General features: G+C 57.4%; 1 protein-coding gene across 2 annotated transcripts in view; it reads left to right on the top strand.

The window, feature by feature from the left end:
* CTIF (cap binding complex dependent translation initiation factor) overlaps positions 1-20753 on the top strand; it is a 249542-nt gene that overhangs the window by 114678 nt on the left and 114111 nt on the right. For both annotated transcript variants that reach the window (XM_028524171.2, XM_028524170.2), the window contains exon 7: positions 7986-8062. In XM_028524171.2, the coding sequence (XP_028379972.1) occupies positions 7986-8062 (77 nt within the window). The remainder of the gene's footprint in view (positions 1-7985; positions 8063-20753) is intronic.

Genomic DNA, 20753 nt, shown 5'->3' with positions numbered 1-20753 from the left:
ACGGCCCTGGTTGCAAAACAAAGAACTGATGACGATGACAGTTGAACAAGGATCACCCCAGAAATGGTCTCCTGTACATTTTACACCATGTAATGTGGGAACAATTTTCTAACATTTCTCTCTTTGTTCTTAGCCCCTGTCCTTTGCATCAATGTTGTCACCTATGTTTTCTGTTCATTCAGAAATTATCGAGTAAATGTCACTGGTGTTCGACTTTACCCGTGGGCTCTCCCAGATGCTCTGCCAGTGGGGGCGGGGCGGAGAGGGCCATGTATGCTTTCCGTGACCACATCGGTGTGACCCGACCAACACCCGAAGTCGTGTTGTGCTGAATGACTTAAGACTTTTGGTTGCAAGAGGCAGAAACCCAACTCACAATATTTGGAAGATAAAAAGGAGAACTTCCTGGCCCATGAAATCCAAGGAAGGCTTAGAGAGTCCTGATGAGGGCAGTGGGAGGGGCAACTGTTCTCGCCCTCAATTTCCACAAGAAGGAGGACAGGGCTGGAAGAGAACTGCCCGGGGGTCTCCAAGTTCCGCCACAGAGCTGGGCCCCAGGTTGCCTAAAGGCTTAGCACCAGCCAGCAAGGCCTGTGTAAGCCAGCGATGCACGTGAACCAGCGTCTGTAACCACGGTACCGGCCGGCGGACCCTCGGGATGCTGGGTAAATGGGCTCTTGCCGCTGCCCCAGGTGGGATGCTCACATGCGATTCAGGGAGGTTACAGACTCCGCTGAGACCTGCTCAGGCAGCCTGCACAGGGCTCCTCTCCTCGGGAACGTGCGGTTCCCATGGAGCCGGCTTCCACACGGCATCCAGAGCAGAGCAGAGCTTCTCATAGTGGGTAGAGCGGGCATCCAGGGTGCGTGTGGGGGGTGGCCAGAGGCAGGGATGGGTGCCAATAGCTCAGAGACAACCCCTAGATTTCTTTCCTGTTTACATAAATCTCTGTTTTTATATTGGGACTCGGGCTAAGGCATTGTTTTTAAAAGGGCCTCTGCTGATTAAAAAAAATAAATTTAAAGTTAGACAACCATACATTTACACATGGCAAGCCAGCCCACCCTCCACCTTTCTGGAACAGGATGGCCTCTCTGAGCAGATGTACAGCCTCAAGGTTCCAGGAATTCTAGAAACATTACCTGTTTATTTCAGCTTGGACGTGACCCACATATCCTGCCCACATGGAGGGAGGCCTGGGGAGGGCAACTTCTTAGAAGCTACGAACAAAACATGACCCCCGGCAGGAGGGAGGTTCCACTACCAAGACAAGTTCATTGTCAGAGGAATTGAACTTGGTATTTTAATGGCCCTTGAAGCTGCCAAGTGTTATGGCTCCTTTGTACCGTTTGCCCTTGGGAGACGGGGAATCTGGGGGTCCCAGCTGGCTTTGTCTGAGGGTCTGTCCCACCTCCTGGGGCTCCAGGTCTTCTTCTGAGCCAGACGATTCATGGGGCCCTCCATTCTGAGTTATCTGGAATTTTCTAGAAGGAAGGAGGCTGTTTCCATGACTTTAAACAGCGTTCTTGAGAGTGACAGGAGCCTGACAGGGAGAGTGTGCAAGCTGGGGGAGAAGGGGCGTGGTTCGGCCCAGGCACGACCTAGCAGACAGGTGTGTCCCTGGAGAGAGCAGGAGACTAGAGTGGACCCCTTCCGGACCTCCCACCGCCACCTCACAGGGCCAGGATCCTCGGCCTTCCTTTCCAGCTGGGCCCTTCACCACCTCCTGCCCAAGGCTGTGGGGCTGGTGCTGTTTGTCCAGGTCTGGAAGCCCGGGAGGTCCTTCCCTCAGTTGGAGGGCTCTTCTTGTGTGTGCAGGGCTCCCTTTCTCTGCAAGGAGCTAGTACGCCAGAGACGAGGATAAGAGTCCTGTGAGATGGTGAGGCCTGGGTGATTTCTATTAGGCCCAGGTCCAGGTTGAGTGGTCAGAGGTCAAAGGTTACAGGGATATCAGGAAGCTCTCCCTTGGGGGGAAAGTGGGTATGGGGTTCCACGGAGCTACAGACCGTGGTATTGAGCTCCGAGGGGCACATCTAAACCTCGTCCAGCCAGACTGAAAGGGAGCGAGGCACAGCAGCAGCCAGCAGCGCCCCCCACCCCCGGCCTGGGAGTGAAGGGCACGTCAACCTCGGCACCCATGAACCCCACCTTCTAGCAGGAGAGGAGCAGAGGCCTGGCAACGGGGCTGTGGGCAGCGGCATCTCAGGGGACATGGCAAGTGCTCTGCAGGGAGACCATGGGGAGGCCATTGGAACCTGTACACAGTGACACCGGCTGACCAGCCTCAGGCGTGGTGGGGGGCATGTGGTCAGAAACGGGGTTTCCCAGCTGAGGCTCCAGCGTAGATCGGGGCTCGCTCTCGGCCACTCCTCCACACTTCTTGGGACCCAGAGTGCATGGCTGGGCTCCATGGGGCCAGAGGCAGGGCAGGAGAGAGCTGTTAGATGCCCCCAGGGGTTCGGCCTCCATGTCTCCACCCCGACCCCATCAGCCAAGTGACATCACAGTTGGGAGCGGGAGCCTTGGAGGCAAAGACCTGGGCTGCTGCCAGCTGGTTGGGTGGCCTTGGGTGACTTCCTTGACCTTACTAAACCTCTTCTTCCATAAAAACGGCATGGCGATACAACATAATGGAATTGCCTGCTGAGCCCATAGCTCAACACAAATTCAACCCCTGCCTGACTTGGTTTCCTGGGGCCGACAAAGTGCCACAGATTTGGGAGGCCCAAGGTCAAGGTGTTGGCCAGGCCACAGTCCCTCCGAAGTTGCCAGGGAAGGACTGCTGTGGCCTCTTCTAGCTTCCAGCAGCTTCTTGGCTTATGGCAGCACACCCCAGCCTTCACATGATACTCTGTTTGTAAGGACACCAGTTACTGGGTTTAGGTTCTACCCTGACCCAGCCTGACCTCTTCTTAACCTGATCACATCGCAGACACCCCATTTTCCAAATAAGGTCATGCTCACAGGTATTCAGTGTTAGGATGCAACTAAATTTGGGGGCTCACAATTCTACTAACTGCAGGGGGGAAGACTACACAGATGGCACTGGGCAGACACTGTGGTCACAGGAACCGGCACTGCCCCTCAGAGCGCCCGGAGTCCCTGCCCCCCCCCCCCCCGCAGTGCTGAGTGCATCTCCGCACGCTCTGCCGCAATGCTGGCGTCATTGGCCAGCAGGTCAAGGTCATAATGTGCCTTCTTCTCTCCAGAGCCCCCCCTTGAACCCTTAAGAGTCAGCTTAGGCACCAGCCTCTCAGAAAGCTGCTCTGACCCTTCTCCCAGGCAGAGGCCCCTGTGCCTCCCTCAGGGCTGCCAGGGGCGTCTGTTCAACCTCTGCGTTGTGCACACGCACGCCGGCCTCCTTGTCTGTGTCCCCCTGAGTTCCCGGGGCTGCGACTGGGTCTGTTCATCTGGAGTTCTGCACCAGCTGCACCTGGCTCTTGCAGTAGGCCCCCAGTGCTGCTCGGATGATGAAGGACCAAGGGTGGGCAGAGGGGTAGAGGCACTGATGGGTAGATGTCCAGTAATGGAGAGGTCTTTCCTAACCATCCTCACCCAATCCCTGCCTTGTTCTGCTTTGCAGAATATTTTTTTATCATTTATCACATTATCTACTCATTTGTTTGTCTCCGCTTTCACTAGAAGGGATGCTCTTAAGAACAGTCATTTTGCCTGTTTTTTACTGCCATGGCTGCCGTGCCTGAAACAGCAACATTTATAGGATGGGTGGATGAATGGAAGAGTGGATGGGTGAGTGGATGGAGGGGAAAGCAGTCTGTGGCCCAGTGGAAGTGAGGCCCCTCTCAGAGTCTGCTGGTCCCAGAGCCGTGGGCATGCATGCTGTCCTGGCTCAGTGTCCTTGCTTAGCCCTCCCTCCCTTCTTCCCTCCCTCTGCCCCAAACCCCAGATCCAGGGTTTGCTTGTTTATAGTTGTCACTCAGGCCAAGACCCTCACCCTCCCAGCCTGGGGCCAGCAGCTGTGCCCCGGAATGGGCGAACTTTACATAACATGTTCCTGCAACCGGACAGTAATGTGCCGCCCGCAGTGCTGTGTCTTACACAGGGCTGACCTCTGGGGGCGGGGGGGCGTGTGTGTGTGCTTCACGTGTACTCTGCCAGTGCCGCACGCAGCAGTATCATCTTCCCTCTCTCCCTGGAGAGCCTTGGTTTATATAATCTACTTGTCTCCCAGGCCCACTTAGTCATTGAAAGTGGTCAGAGGTTAGACTGAGGGGAATGCAGCCAGGTCTCCGAGCTGAAGGGGGAAAGGTTCTCATGGAGAGAAGTGGAAGAGAACCAGGCAGGCCTGGGAGGTGCAGGGTGATGCCGCAGAGGCACCTGACTCCCACCGACGAGACACACAAACCAGCTGGTAAACCAGAAGGCGGGGGGAGGGTGCCCTCCCTGGACTGAGCTCCTGGTGCAGCTCTTTCAAAGCATGGAGGCAGTGGGAGAGTTTGTTGAGTCGAGAACTAGAGCAAAGGCCAGTTGTACTTTCAAAGGATGATTCCGACAAGCCTGATCGATTTCTCCTTCCCCGCGGAAGGGGTGTGTTCTGCCTGAAGGGCAGCGAGGGTCTCTGGCTGAAAGCTGGAACACCATCTCCCTGGCCAGGCCTGGAGATGCCAGTTCATTTTCCTTCCCAGATTCCTTGTCACTCCTGTCACGGGTGCTCCCTGTCCGGGACATGCCACCCTTCCCCGCTCTATCTTGTGGACAGTGTCTTAGCGTAGCCACTTGGTAGAAGGTGAGTGAGAGATGCATACTGCATTGTCACTGAGTCTTTTTCCTCCTCCTCCTCCTCCTCCTCCTAACACCTGCTGTTCCCTCTGCCGGGAATATACTGCTCCCAGATATTTTTCTATCTTTATAAGTTTGAGATACTATTTACATACCCTAAAATTCACCTTTTTAAAGTGTAGAATTAAATGGTGTGGGGTGTATTCACAGGGCTGTGTGACCATTACTGCTGTCAATTCCAGACTATTTCCATCACCCCGAAAGGGACCCCGTGTCGTTAGCAACGGCTCCCCGCACTCCCTCTTCCCAGCAGCCACTGACCTTCCTAGTTGTCCCTGCAGATCTGTGTGCACTACACATTTCGTTCAAATGGAGCCCTACAAGGTGTGGGTTTGGTCCCCACCTCCTTTCCCTGAGCGTGAGGTGTTCAAGGCTCACCCACGTGGCAGCACGTACCAGAACTTCCTTCCTTTCCATTGCCCTCTAATACCTTGTCCTTACCTAGCCATCAGTTAGTGGGCGTGTGGGTCCCTTCCATTGTTGGCAGTTACGAATACTGCTGTTATGGATTCATGTATGAGTCTTCCCTCCCGCCAGTGACTTTAAAAAGCTTTTGCTAGCCTGGGTCAGCCGCTTATCTGATGCCGGGTGTGTGGCTAAACACGAACTTCCCCCCTCTTTCTGCTCCTGTTGGCCTCTTCCTCACCCCTGTGGGCACTAAGATGCAGTCGTTTTCGAGGGAGGGTGGGCGGCATCTTGAACTGTGGGTGCCAGCTCGACACCAACCGCCACCTTGGGTGTGAGGAGCGAAGTGGCGGATCGGGGAGGGCCCTCCGATGAAGCATGTGTAAAGGCAGCGCCCCCTACTGAATGCTGAATGCCGAGGGCCCGGACGTCCTGTGTACGGCGTGAGCACCCCAAGGAGGGCAGGGTTTGTTCCCGCGCTCACCATCAAGAGGAGGAGCCAGACTGAATGTCCCAGTTCGGCTCCAGAGCCCTCCTTTTACCTATTACGATATTTCACATAGATGCACATGCATAGGCATTTTTTATCTTTTTAAGATTTTATTTACTTATTTTTAGAGAGGGGGGAAGGGAGGGACAAAGAGAGGGAGAGAAACATCGATGTGAGAGAGAAACATCAATTTATTGCCTTTCCCACGCGCACCCCAACCAGGGACCGAACTTGCGACCCAAGCATGTGCCCTGACCACATTGAACCGCAACCTTTCTGGTTTGTGGGATGACACCCGGCCCGCTGAGCCATACCAGTCAGGGCAACACATGCATATATATTAATTTGGGGGATGGATGGATGGAGGCACACAGAACTCTCAGCTGTGGCTTCTTTAGAAGCCCTAAGTGGCCCTGCACGCCCCCTGGGCTACACTGAGTCCTGGCAGAGAGTCGGGGACACCCAAGGGCAGCTGCCTCCTGTTTTGGCCATTTGGGGCAGACAGGAGGTCAGGATGCAGGTAGAGCCAGGCCTGCAAGGCCCAGGGAGGGCCAGGCGTTGTGGACAGCTCCCTCTGCCCGGGCTGGAGCTGGGATCCCAGTCCAGACCGCCAGCTTGAGAGGGAGCCTCTGCTTCCGTCCATTGTCTCGGCCGGGCACACCCAGCGTGTTCCTGCGGTGACCTGAGACGGGCCGGGAGAGACGGAGGGAAGAGGCCAGCCGGAGCTGGGCCGGGGTGGGAGAGGGGAAGTGAGAGGGGAAGACCTGGTGTTTTTCCTTGTTTGTGTTTTGTATTAAAGAAAGCAAATAATGTCCTTTGAGAAACCCATTAAACAAAGCACATCCTAAAGCCACAGAGGCCCATTGTGGCTGCCTGGAGCCCGGAATTCATTCATGCCCTTTCGGCTGCATTGTTGGAGGCAAGATAGGGTGGGAGGGAGACACGTATTGAAATATACTTTGCAATGTGTCATTGCCTCCCTGGACTCAACAGCAGTCCAGGCCGAGCGCCGGTAGCACCAGGGTCCCTGTGTCCTCCTGAGCCCCTCGCCTTCTTGGCACCCCCCTGGGGAGCTCCCCCCAACTTCCAGTCCCGGCACAGCCAGAGCAGCCATTGTCTACCCCCCACCGCCCTCGCCTCTGTCAGGGGCTGAACGCTGACCCCCAGAGCCAGCAGAGCCGTCCACTGTGGAGCCCAAACTCGAGGCTGCTCATGCCCTCACTGTAGAGCCCTGGTCTCCCATTCACTGTGTGAGCTCTCAGGCCCCGGTCTCCCTGTCCATAGAGTGGGGGCAGGCCAGGTGGGCTCCCTCTGACCACAGCCCAGAGCACTGGGCCCGGTCACTTCCTCTCTCACCCTGGGCATGCCCAGGGTGCCCTGGACTCTGAGTCAGCCTGCTCCCAGGTCTCCCAGACCCCCGAGCCTAGATACCCCTCGCCCCGGCCCCTGGCTGTCCGTGATGGACTGGCAATGTTCTCCCCACATCCCCCCAGAGCACACTTTTCTGCTGCGTGCGGAGAGGGAGGCGGCAGGAGCAGAGCTGCCCAGCAGCCCAGCCTCTGCAAATAATCCTGCCTGGGCCTGGCATCGCTGGGGCCAGCCCCGCGTTGTGAGCAGGGCGTCTCGCGCGGTCGTGAAGTAACTGCGTAAGTGTTGTCCTGATGACAACACGTACATACAAGACCGTCCTTAGGATTCCCCCAGTTTAACGTTTTAAAGGGGATTTAGCCCTTAGTGTGTTTGCCCGAACTGCTCCCCAGGAGCATAAGGGATGAGGCTCTTGGGTAAACTTGCACAGGGGTCCTGGACGTGGATGAGGAGACCTGGGTCCAGCACATCCCCCGTGTATGAGGCTCAGGGTTGGCGAGGGGCTGCGCCTCCTCAGTCCTCTCAGCGGCTCAGAGAGCAGGATGCTGGCGTTCCTGCTGTGTCGGGGGCTCGATGCCAGAGACGCTGCTGCTCAGCCGCACAGCCCGCGAGCCCAGGACCTGGTCCCAGCTCTGGCGCAAACTCTGCAGGACCTCGCAGCTCTCGCCCCCCTCCCCGGACCTGCACGCTCACATCTGTAATTTGAGGGACTGGATGTGACGAATCCTAACGTCCCCTTTGGGTCCCGGCTGCTTTGGATTCTGGGATTCCAGCACCATCGCCTGGTGGGAAATTCCTCCACTCTAGCCCTTCCAGACGCTCCATCTCTGTTCACCGTAGAGGTCATTGGCGGTGCTTTGGTCCGGGGAGTTCTTACCCTCTCTCAGAAGTTGCTAACGATGCCCCTCCCCCCACACCCCAGGGCTACCACCCGATGCCCCACGAAGTGGAGATTGCGCACACGAAGAAGTTGTTCCGGAGGAGAAGAAATGACCGAAGGTAGGAGAGAGCACGTCTCGAGCGTCGGGTTTCGTTTTCCTCTGCTGGCCGTCTGTAGCTCTGCCACTCCTGGCCTGTGCTTTGCTTTGCGTGATCACTAGCTGACCCCTGTGAGGTCGGCAATGGGGCTGGGAGCCGGCTGGGCAGTGACCGCTGTGCCTCTCTTGGTTGACCCCCGGGATAGATGCTTTCAGGAGTCCAGGGCAGGTCTTGACGTCCAGGGGGAGAAATGCTTTCTCCTGACCTTGCAGCAACAGCAGCAGTCCAAGGGGCTAGGACCCAGCCAACGACTGTGTTGAGACATGGCCTCCGGGAGGCTCCGGAGATCACCATGCCAAGGGCATCTGTCTTTCCTCCGGCCCAGTTCCCCAGAGAGTTGTCCCTGGCCCATGCTCAGCTCTGCTGTGACAGGGGACACACCGCTCAGCACCTGCACGTGCTCTCAGATGCCTGGAGAGCGTTAAGCTGAAGCAGAAACCGGGTTCTCCCTGGAGTTCGGGGCCCTGAGTGATGGATAGCAAGGGGCCAGGAAAAGCGGCATGCGGCAGCCCTGGGCAGAAACAGCAGCTGAGGCTGGGCGTCCCGGGAGGGCATGCCTTTGTTTCCCTAAGGGCGTTCTGGCACGGAAGGGGCTCCCAAGTTTATTGCAAATGGAAAACCTCGGGTGCAGAACGTTTGCAGAATGTGGCCATTTGTGCAAAAGGAGGCGTTAGAGTATTTTTTTGCTCAAATGTGTATAAATGATTTCTGAATGGAAATATTTTTTAAAAGGGTGGAGGGAAGGTGGGAAGAAGGAAGGAAGGTGGGAAGAAGGAAGGAAGGAGGGAAGGAAGGAAGGCTGAGGAATTAAAATGAGGTGTTCCTCTAGAGGGAATTTCTTCTTAGATAAACATGATGGTTTGCGGCTTTACCCTTAATGAACAGAGAATGTTCTTGGAGAGCCGAGAAACAGCCCAGCCGACATCCCCACTCAGAAAACCAGAAGTGCCCGTTTCTCTGCAGCTCCTTGAGACCAGAGCTGCGGCTGACCAAGGTCCCTGATCCTGCCCTGCACACTCGGGCCCTGAGCGCGGGGTGTTGGGCGGTGGCCAAGCAGCCTGGGGTGGGTGGAGGACCGGGCACTGGGATGCCTCCTCGTCAGCTGGTGTGTCTAGCAGGTCTGAAACGGGGACAGTGAATGCACAGGGCGCTGGGAGGAGGGAGTCCTGGCTGAGCAATCAGAACCCCTGGGCACCTTTACGCAGCGGTGTGAAAGGGGGGAACTGAGCCAGGAGAGCTGGAGAAGCCCCGCCCCTGGTGGTTGGGCAGTGAGTGGTGCTTTCTTCCTGTGCAGCTTCACAGAAGCTGATTCCTGGTTTCTGGGCTCCTGGCAGGCAGAAGATGAAGGCAGCGCCTCCTAAAGGGGGAATGGGGCTCACAGGGCCCTGGGGAGGTGTTGGGATGTGCAGAGGCTTGGTGTCCCTCCTCCCCTGCCCCGTGGGCCCCCAGAGTGTGTGTCTGGAGGTGTGGGAAGGCCCCGAGCTTCCGAATGAGAGGTCGCCCTCTGACCTGCTTCCCCGGACTCAGCATCCAGGTCCCCACCTCCACTCGTGGGCCCGGTCTCCTGGCTCAGCGGGAGTCCCCTGGACAGTGGCAGGCCTCCGGAAAGCAGCAGCGTGACCCAGGAATGTAGGAAGAGGAGCGTGACATGCAGGCACTGGGAAGCTGCCCTTCCGCTGGGCTGCTCTCGGGCCAACAAAACGCCCCTGTTAGGTCAGCACACCTCGCAAAGGATGTGGGCCTGGGACAGAGTCCAAAGCCAGGCAATAAAGATGATTAAAGAGATGGAAAGTATGTCCTGCGAGGAGGGGCTAATGGACAGGGCCAGGGACTGGGAGCTTGCAGGGAAGGGACTTCATGCCGGCAAACCCGCGAGAGACTCGTGCAGAGGGCCAAGGGGCAGCTTCCTCCGCACCTACAGGGCCCCAAAGCTGAGGCAGTCAGCTGAAACGGAAGGGGAGCACACCCGCTTGGACCGCAGGCAGACTCCAAGAGCAAGCATCTCGACCGTCAGAGCTCAGATTCTGCACTTCGGGGCAACAGATGCACATGGAGCATGTGGTGTGTATGCGCTGGGCGCTCCACCTCTGTTCACAGTCTGGAATACGGCCTAGTCTCTCGCCCAGCCGCCATGGAGTCCCAGGCATGGCACATTTCAGGAGAAGAGCAAGCAGCCAGACAGCTGCAGGACCCCATTATCTGGAAGCATGACTTCAGCCCCAGAGCCTCCAGCGTCCCTCTGGTGAGAACGTGTGGTTCTGACGTTTGAGGGACAGCTGCAGAATATTATCATGCGGACCCTAACCTTCTCTGCTGATGACGCATCACAGTGGCCTTGCTAAGCCCCAGACCTTTGCATTTGACTTTGGTAGCTAACACTTTTGTAGAGCAGGTTAACTTTCGTACTATGTGAGGCTTAAACCACATCAAGAGGCTTGCATGCCCTAGGTGGCAGAGGAAGAGGTGACCAGAATCAGGTGTGGTGGCTGAAGGGCGCAGCCAGCCTCTGTGTCATGCCTCTGGGGGAGAGCAGGTGCTGTCTCCCCATTTAACAGATGCAGTAACAGAGGCCAGGACTGTTAGCTAAGGAGTGGCAGAGCCGCCCTTGCCTCCACTGACTCCAAACCTCTTTCTCTTGCAACTCTCCAACCTCAAGCGGACATCTGACCCAGAGAAGGCCAAGAGCAGGCAGCTGGTAGGTAGACAGTTGGGGTGTGGCTGCAGTGTCACATGAAGAGAAATGGCCTCCTTTATCCCTGTGGCGTCTCTGTGGCTCTCCTTGGAATGCCCGCAGGGGACTGTGGCCTTCGGTCTCCCTGCAGAGTGACTGGATCAGTGTCCTGTCTCGACAGACTCCCCACAGCACGGCAGGTCGCTGAGCCCGAGACCCTGTGGCACTCCACGGCCCGGGGCAGGGAGTTGCAGACTGGGCTCTAGTGCCCTCGTGCTCCTGCCAGTCTGCGTTCTCTCTCTACTCGGGGCGGGCTCTCAAGGGGTTTGGGGCTGCCCTTACTGCCTGCTCTTCCAGTTCATGAAGTCCGCGGCACATGCTGTGGAATTAGACACTGAATGTGAACCCTGCCTCCTGCACTCTGGTCTGGGCAAATTACTGCACACCCTGAAAACTCAATTCCTTCTGTAAAATGGGTCTAGCAATTGGGAGGCTGACATGAGCTACTCCCTGCAAAGTACCTGGAGACGGTCTCAGCACCAGCTCAGTCCTCCAGTCAGAGGGGGTTGGAGGCCCTTGGGAAACACTGGAAGGCGAGAGTGGGTTGCAGATGTCCGCAGCCAGGGGCGGGCTGTCACCTCATGTGCCCAGGCAGTCAGGGTGTACTTGTGACCCCAGGAGCTCTGCCTGTATCCCCTCCAGGGCGCCCAGGATCATTGATCCTTCTCCCGGATCAGCTTCGACAGCTCTGCACGCACTGGTGGGGCCAGCAGGGAAGGAGGGCCCTCCAGAGCAGCCCACTGCACACGGCACCCGCATCCCGTGGGCTGCCGCGAGGGGCTCTGCGGTTAACATTGGGTTGTGCTCATCTTTTCCTCCTGCGCCAGGAAAAGGTTAAGCTCTCGTGAACAGCGCAAAGTTGTTCTCCTTTTCTTAAAACTTGAACAACTGGTAACTAGTTGTTTATTTGGGGAAACTAGTCAGAGACCTTTGCTGGTTTCAGACCAAACCATGCACTTCATGATGTGAGTGCACGGAAGGGGCATTTCATGCCTTCCTCAAAGAGCTTCTTCGGCTCGGCTTGGCGACTCCCTGGCTGGAGGGGGCGCCGCTGAGGTCCGCCTCCCGCCGCCTCCAGCTCCCTTCCCTCAGGATGCGGGGCAGAGGTGCAGACTCTGAATGGGGCTGAGTCCTGGCCCTGCAGCTTGCCCGCTGCTTGTGTTGACCTTGAGTGAGTGCTCACCTCCGGGTGGGGGGACGGGGGGAGGTTCTGTATGCCTGCCCTCCGTGGCATTGAACGAGACGAGCAAACTAAGGCAGTGAATGAGCGTCTGTCAGAGTCTGTTCCTGGGAAGCTGACTCTGGGAGGCAGATTAATGGCAGCACACTTGCTGAGCGGTGCCCTTGGGATCAACGGCATCATCGGCAGAGAGGGGAAGGGGCAGGATCGGCACCGGGAGAAGGGGAGCTGCAGTGCAGTCTGGGTGGGAAGTTCCAACCCTACGGGCAGCTCTGGAGTCGGGGTGACTCTTCAGGGTGAAGGGGCAGGTCTTTATAGCCCCATGTCCACAGGTCATCAGATGGGGACTGCCCAGGGGTAGAGCGTGACCTTGGCCTGGCAGCTCTCCTAGCCCAGGGCAGTTTCCCTAGGAGCAGGCTGCCCGAGAACTCCAGCAAAGCGCCACCCAGTCCCCCAGTCTCCAGGTGGTGCTGTAGGGCCACACGCTGGACGCTTTGGGGGCAGCAGGTGCCCCAGCAGCTGCGACTGACTGTGACTCTGACTTGGTGCCTCCTTAACTGTAAAACCAAATGAGAATCTCCTCCCCCGTCCCCTTCCTTGTCAGCATGCGCCCAAACCCTCCTTGGGTGCCAGACTCTTTCTCTGGGGACAAAATTACTGTCAGCCTTCAGATCTGATTTGCAAGCTCTCTGTGACGTCATCTAGGTCACGGATAAAAACAGACAGGGTAATTTCAGAATTGTCATGAACCCTTATTAAGCCCACTCCTTGACACCCCTGGCAGCTCCAGCCCGTGCTGTGGTGGTCGTCACTGCTTACAGGAGACCCCTCATTGCATTCTGGGAGCCACCCGACCCCTCCTCCTCTTTTCCTCTGGGCTTGTGAGCCAGGGGGGCTCTGGGTGTGCCCACTGCCTCCTCAAACCCCATCTCTGGGGCGCTGGCCATTCCCTTCAGCACTGCCTATCGCTTCTCCGGCTGGGAGTCCTTCATCCTGTGACGGTGGCCGAGTCCCGGACCTTTCCCCCCAGGACCCGAGCAGTGCCCGAGCAGAGCTCTGGGTGTCTGTCAGCCCTTGCACAGGAGTTGTCCCCGTGGCCCCTGGGAAGGGCAGTCCATCCTCATTATTCATGGATTCCTGTTTGCAAACTTGCTTACCCTCTAGGATTTATTTGTAACCCAAACCTACTCCCCGCGCTTTCGTGGCCCGTGAGGGCCTGCCCAGAATGCTGAGATGCCCAAGTTGCCCCGTCCCCACATCCCTAGCCGAGGCTGAGCAAGGAGACGGTCTGCCTTCCGGCTGCAGTTCTCACCCTGCACACAGGCGTCCTTGCAGCGTTCTGTGCGGCGCCGAGGTCTTCGCATTCGTGTGCTCTTCGCTGGTGAATTTGTTGTTGAAAATGACACCCGAGTGCAGTGCTGAAGTGTCGTCTAGTGCTTCTGAGCGCCAGGAGGCTGCGATGTGCCCTACGGAGAAAATGCGTGTGTTCGATACACTTCGTTTGGGCATGCGTTACAGTGCTGTTGGCTGTGAGTTCAACGTTGCTACGCCGGATCGGCAACGTATATTAAATAAGGTGTCTTTAAACAGAAACACACATAAAACAGGTGGTACATTGATCAGTTGGAGAAAATGTGGTGAGCAGAGGCTCCCGGGAACCTAACCCTGTATTTCCCCTGGGACCCGCGGTTCAGTAGCTGCTGACGCAGTGTTTCCTGGGGTTTGTAGAACATACCTACTGTGAGTAGCTAGGATGGACTGCGCTTGCTCTTTAAAACAGGGAGAGGGATGCTGAAGCTGGAGGAGCAGGCTGTGAGTGACGGGGTTTCAGGCCTGAGGAATGATCTTGTTCGCGTGGTGGTAGCAGAACCTCGGGGGAAGGGAAGAGGAAGCAGAAGCCCTTGCCTCCGCCTGCTGTCACGGGGCTTGGGGTTTCGCCGCGGGGGCTTGTGCTTCACTGACCCCACCCTGGGGCGGCACCACCCCCGAAGCCATCCAGACCGCTCAGCCCTGCAGCGGCCATCATTGTCGGCCTGTCACCGGGAGCCCAGGGGACAGCGAGACAGATCCACGCTCCCATTGCCCACGGTTTGCCTTTGTATCCCAGCAAGGAAATTGCCCTCATTAAGTCCCTGCTAAAGATAGATAAGAAAATGGGACAGGCAAACCCCCACCTGGCAGGCAGCCCTGTCAGATTCTAAGCAAAATGAGTCAGAGAGGGATTATTTTTAGGCTCCTTCTCCTCCTCCCCCACACCCACCCCAAGTGGGCCGTCTTGGAAAGAAGAGCAGCTCATTTCTTGAAGCCAGATGTCCAGGCAACACACCGCCCGGAGAAGACCCCAGCCTGCGTGCAAGCCACGGCGGCCAGGTTGTCCTTGGGGTGAGCCCGCCTTGCCCGCTGCTCCTGGGCGGGACGGAGGCCACACGGGCCCCACCACGGCTAGCCTGCGGCTCACCTGTGAGCCCCCTCCCGCCCCTCCTTCCTGCTTCACACGCAGGACTTGCTCTCAGCATCACACTCGGTGGGAAAGCACACGAGGTCCCGGAGTCCCTCTCCCAGGGAAGGACCGGCAGGTCCCTTGCCCAGGACCCACATCCACGTGGGGGTCATCCCGTTCATTTTGGCAGGGTTCCCGGGTCAGGCCCACCTCCCGTGCAGTGGGCTTCCCCTAGCCTGTGCCCACTGCTGGGAAGCAGACCCCTGCTCGTCTTTTCTCCCTCTCCCCCTTTCTCCCGCTGCTAGAACCCATTCGGTCCCCACCAACCCTAGACAGCAAAGGAGGACAGCCTGGGGGCAGGGACGCCGCCTGCGGAAGCCCATTTGCCAGGAGAGCAGGAGGGGTGCCACCCCCTGGCCTGGGGCCTGGGACCCGAGGAACCAGCCACCTGGGTTGGTTTAATTACTCCTCCCTAAGGGCTTAGTCTGCTCCCCTGAGGTGCTGGGTGTTCAGAGGTTGGCCCACAAATGTTAACCTGCCACACTTCCTCCCCGGCTGGAGCGGATGGAAGCAGGTGACTGTGAGCGGGCCTCCCCTCCCCAGCGGAACCGCCCTCCCTGGGGGCAGTGAGTGTGGTGGGCAGCCCAGGGGCGGGCTCCTCCCTCCCAGCCAGCAGACCTTGGGAAAATAAGGACTCTCACCAAGCCCATCCTTCCTGTTGTCCCCGAGGACTTGGATGTGCGGCCTGCAGGGAGGCCAGGAGGGGACATGTGATGGCAGGTGCACAAGAAGTCCCAGCCTCGTGCCCAGGTGTCAGTATAGAGACATGAGTCCCTTCTTCTCCTGGAGGTTTGCTCCTGGGCCCCCGGTGCCCTGCGCCGGTCACAGGGCCGGAGAGAGCACTGGACTGCAGCTGTGAGTCCCGGCTGTCGTCCTTGTGCTGCGGTCCAGGGTAACCCCCTTCCACGTTCGGAGCCCACGGTTTTCTCATGTATGAAATAGGATGCCTGGCTCCAGCTCTCACATGTGTTAGGGGGAGGGCAGGTTTAAGATGAAAAAACAGAACCGCTTCCCAGGAATACTCCACTCCTTACCTGTGGACTGGGGAAGACAGAACGAGGAACAGTCCAGAGGCCAATAGGCTTTCACTGCACATAGCCGGTGCCCCTGTGTCTCCAGCCCAGTAGCCCATGCACCCTCTCCAGAAAGATCTAGAAAGCTGGGCCATATCTCCTGTATGTATCTTTCAGGACCACATCTGGTCTCGTCTGCACCCTGGGCACCCAACCTATCCTCCCAGCATCCTGGCTGCCTGAGATGGGACATGCCTTCACCATAGGGTGGGCCAGCCATGCCTCCCATCAGCTCCAGGGCCCAGTCCCCTGGGCCAGCCCGTCCCACCTCCCTCCCACCCGAGAGTCACTCTGCGATTTAACAAGCACCGCTGTGGTCGAGACACACTGGACCTTTACCAGTGTCAGCGCACAGGGTCTCTCCGACGGCCCTGGCAGGGAGATCTGCGTTAGTCCCGTTTCACAGATGAGGACACTAACGCACACACAGAAGCAAAGCAACTCGCCTGCAGTTGCAGAGCCGCGAAGTGGCTGTGGGCCTGGGTCTGGCTTGGCCCAGAGCCCGTGCCCCCACCCAGTTTCCTGCTGGAAAACTTCCCTGGGTCCCCTCCTCACGTGGCACTCGTGGCCTCCCTCCCCTGCGTCCCTCCCTGCCTTCCACACTCACCCCCTGACGACGTCGTCGTCGTATGCCAGGGTGAAGAAGGCAGGGCAGGGGCTGCTGTCCGCAGATGGACTGACGAGAGGGCGAGCGCACGAGATTCAAAGGAAGGGACAAACCATGAGACAGTCCCACCAGACAGGATTGCCCGCCCTTTGCCCCTTTGCCTTCTGCACCCCTGCACCAGGCCGGCCGTGCCTGGAGATCCCTGGTCCGGATGAGTCACTCGGGGCCATACTTAGGCCGTCCCTGCAACAGCCCAGAGATCTCCCAGGTTTGTGGGGGCCGGCCCAGCCAGAGGAAGGATGGCGTGAGTTCCAGAACAGTGAGCAGCTCTCAGGGGAGGGCCGTCTGGCTGGGAGAGCTTCCTCCAGCTGCCAGCTCCGCACCCCCCGCCCCGTCCCAGGAGACTGGGCCCAGAACACGGGGCTGCTCGCCACCGCCCAAGGCTCCCCAGCAGGGACCGGAGCGCAGGTTTTAAAAATACCCAGGAGCCTTCCTGCCTGAGTCAGCATTTACCCTGAACTCGGAGAGTTATTTCTGAGTCTTCCAGTAATTTAAGTTTAGCTATTTCTTCCAATGCCTGTGTTTTGGGGAAGCCAAGGTGGCCTCTATTATGGTTTGGAGTATTTTGGGAGGCCCTGGTTTCCAGAAGTGATGCAGGGGCTCAATTAGGCAAGACGGCAGCAAACAGAATTAAAATTACTCAAGGAGTCAGGCCCTCGAGTCCCGGGGGCGATGCCTGTGCTCAGCACCCATGGGAAAGTTAAGACCAAGGTGTCCCCTGCGTGCCCAGTGGTCATCTCTCAGGTGGCAGTGTATGGCATTGTCTTCAGCTGTCTGAGCACCTGAGGGCACCTCAGTGCCCTTCAAAACGCAGAATAGATGGAGCTGCCGGTTCCTTCCAGGTAGACCTAGACAGACAGCCCGAGCACCAGCCGTGGGCAGGCTCACACAGGTGGACACTCAAACTTCCCGATGACTCACGGGAGCTTAAAACATACAGTTGCCTGCGTGTTAGTGTTGCAGAGGTTGGGGAGGAATCGTTAGACAGCATGCAGCCTTCCAAAGAGACCTTCAGAGCCCCCTCCCAACACCAGCCATACCTGACCTCATCCCCCTTCCCTGACAGGCCTGCCCAACCTGCCTTCTCCCCTCCTCCCTCCTGTCCTGGCTCACTGCGCTTCCAGACCCCAGCCTCTCTGTTCCTTGAACAGGCCAGGCTCACTCCTGGTGGCAGGTGGCTGGCCCCTTCCTCACCTGACTCTTACCCTCGGGCCTCCTCCGGCAGGTTCCGCCTGCCCCGCCCTCCACTATTCAAGTCCTTTTCAGCCCTCCCTTGATCGTCCCTGCCTTCCCCATAACTGCTGGGGTGTGTCAGGCCTGGCACAGCCTGAGAGAGCCCTGCCCGCCACACTCGCGTTCCCTGGCTCACCTGGAACAGGTGCAACAGCTGAGGGATTCGGGGATGGGTGAGAGGCCCGAGAGCAGGCAGGACACTCGTGTGTGGGAGGGCAGGCCCCTGGGCCCTGAGTCGCCTCTTCAGGTGACCGGAGGAGCCCAGAACAGAAGCAGCCGCCAGAGCGGCACTGTCCACGGTACAAGAGGAATACGGCTGCCCCGAGTCCTCTTCGGGGGGAGGAGCCCGTGGATGAGGCATCCAGTTTCCTGCTTCCCGATTGTCAGGACTGACCCTGCACTCAGAAAAGACATGGGTGCGCAGGAAACAAAGACAAGAAACGTCTTTAAGAAGAAAACACTACAAGGGGCTGTGTGCCGGTCTGGTCTGGCGGCTGAGTGGCCACAGCAAGCACACGTCCCTGACTGGCTCGGCGTGCCAGGGAGCAGATGGCCTGGCCCGGCCGCCTGAGCAGGAAGCCCAGAGCCACTGGACCGAGAGCTGGGGTCCGGCTTGGAGGGCTGGGCAGGCATGGGGTGGGACAGGCAGAGGGCAGGATTCCGACTTCACCCTCACGTTCTGGGGGGTGGGAGAGGCCAGGTCAGGAGTGGGCTCAGGAGGGGGATCGTCGGGACCTTGCTAGTCAGGGGCCGAGCAGGCCGGCTCCCTCCCACAGTCCCACCGTAGAGGTGCAGTTTCGGTCCCGCTGCCCTCAGGGCACAGGAGAGTCTTGGGCATCCTTTTCTAGCTGACGCTCAATTTTTTATATATATATATATATATATTTAAAGATTTTATTTATTTTTAGAGAGAGGAAAGGAGGGAGAAAGAGGGGGAGAGAAACATCGATCGGTTGCCTCTCATACATGCCCTGCCCAAGGACCAAACCCACAACCCAGGCACATGCCCTGACCGGGCTTCGAACCAGCACCTTTCACTTTGCCACGCGGCACCCAGCCACACCTGTCAGGGTTCCAGTGCGGCTTTACTGCGGTGCTCACCCTGCCCACAGCTGGGGAGCGCCATCGCTGCCTCCTCGCCCACCTCACCTCTCACCCCTCTCAGGCAGCGCCTCGTGCACCCAGATTGACTGCTCTTGCATCCGTCTCATGGGCTGGGGTGTCGGTGATCAGTCCAAGGAACCCAGGGCAGGCCAGGGTGCTTCCCCACTGGAGCCTTCAGTGGTGACCTGGAGTTAGAGTGATCTAGTGCCCACAGTCTCTGGCACACTGAGAAGCCAGTGCATGTTGGGGGTGGAGAGGGAGGGTGGATGGATTGTATTTTCTGAAGACATGATTTTTAGCTCCTAAAAGCCTAAAACCATCCCATTGTAGGCAAACACCCTTCCTGCTCTTACCTGCATTTTCTAGACGTCACACGGCATGAGGCACCACAGGGCCCTGGCTCCAGCCAGATGGAACCAGGTGGCCCCTCAAGCGTGCTGACTCACGTAGCTTTGGTTTGGGTCTCCTGGCTGGGTGTGGAGCCTCAAAGGCATGACTTCGCCTCCCTGAGGCATGTTTCTCCTCTGTAAGCAGGGACATCTGCCTTCTCAGTATGTGGTGGTGCTCCGGAAGCAGGTAAAATGCCGAGGGCGGCGCAAACATGAGGACTTGTCGCCTTTATTCATGTTTGTGGTATATACACATGTCTGTGTTTATGGGTGTGTGTGTGTGTGTGTGTGTGTGTGTGTGGCTGCTTCAGGGACCTTCCAGGATCATTTCCAGTGTTAGTTTGCTGGAAATGGAGCTTGGCCTGCATGTTTGTACTGGCTATCTATGCTGTGTAACAAATTACTTCAAAACTTAGAGCTTAAAACAACAAACATGTATTATCTCGCACAGTTTCTGAGGCTCAGGAATCCAGGAGCAGCTTGACTGGGTGGCTCCGACTCGGGGTCTCTGCTGAGAAAGTGTTTCAGCTGTTGGTCAGGGCCGTGGTCATCTGCAGGCTCCGCTGGGGTTGGAACACCTGCTTCCAAGCTCGCTCACAACGTTGTTGGCAGGTGCGAGTTCCTCACTAGTTGTCTGTCACCAGGTGGACCTCTTCCTAAGGCTACTTATGACACAGCAGCTGGCTTCTCCCAGAGTATGATCCGAGAGAGGCGGCAGACAGGCAGGCAGTGGGACACCCACATAGAAGATGCAGTATTTTTTATGATCTAATCTCAGAAGTGACATTCTCTCACTCCGGCCATATTCCGTTGGTCACACAGACTACTCTGGTGCAGTGCGGGAGGGGCCTCCACAAGGATGTGAATCAATCCCAGGAGGCCAGGATCATAGGGTCGTCTTAGAGGCCAGCTCTCGTTGCCCACCCTCTTGCCCCCAATGATGCACATTCCTCCTACATGCAAAATACACTCACCCTTTCCAATGTCTCATAGGATTACAGCATCAGCTCAAAGTCTGAATATTATCATATAAAAATATTTAGGTATGCATAAGGCTCACTGGGTGCAAGTCCTTACATATAGCTCCTGAAGTAGAGCTCCTTCTTGATCTCTGGGCCTGCACCCCCTACCCACATATCAACATACAGTTGTGGGACAAGCCTAGGGTAACTGTCATGGACACCCCCGTTCAAGAAGGAGGGAAGCAAGAAGCATGCAGAAGTCATTTGTCCATGGCAGCTCTGAAATCTAGCCAAGCAGATGTTGGAGGTTCCCGGGTTAGAGCCCTACTCCCGCCCGGCAGTTACTCTGCAAGGCTCTCGGTTCCGCTGTCTACCCCCAGGGTCTCTCGTGAGAGTGCAGCCCTGTCCGTGGTCAACCCCGTGAATGCTCTGGGCCCTTGGTTCTGCTTCTAAGTCATTCTTCCTTTTCTATGAAAGGTAGCGTGTGTGTGCCGCTGAGTCATTTTCCTAGCTAGTTCCCTGCCAGCAGAATGTTGGAGGCCTAACAGCATATTTTCACTTTGTACCGTCCCTGCCCCTTCCGGCCCAAGTTGTCAGTGTTTCTGCTGATGTAATTCTTTGAGAAAGTGTACGGATCTTCTGTGTGGATCGACCCGACTAACTGAAGGCCCAGCCCCAACGCTCTGGCAGACCATCCCTTCTCCACTTCGGGCTTCGCTAAAGAACAATGCTCCTAAGATTCTTTGAAGCTCCGTGGTGTGATTGAAAAGATCTGAAAGTCGCACAATTAAAATCTTAGAGTTTTTTGTCCAG

Source organism: Phyllostomus discolor, chromosome 9 (genome assembly GCF_004126475.2).
Source record: "Phyllostomus discolor isolate MPI-MPIP mPhyDis1 chromosome 9, mPhyDis1.pri.v3, whole genome shotgun sequence".
Classification (NCBI taxonomy): Eukaryota; Metazoa; Chordata; class Mammalia; order Chiroptera; family Phyllostomidae; genus Phyllostomus; species Phyllostomus discolor.
This window is presented reverse-complemented; position numbering and strand designations above follow the sequence as displayed.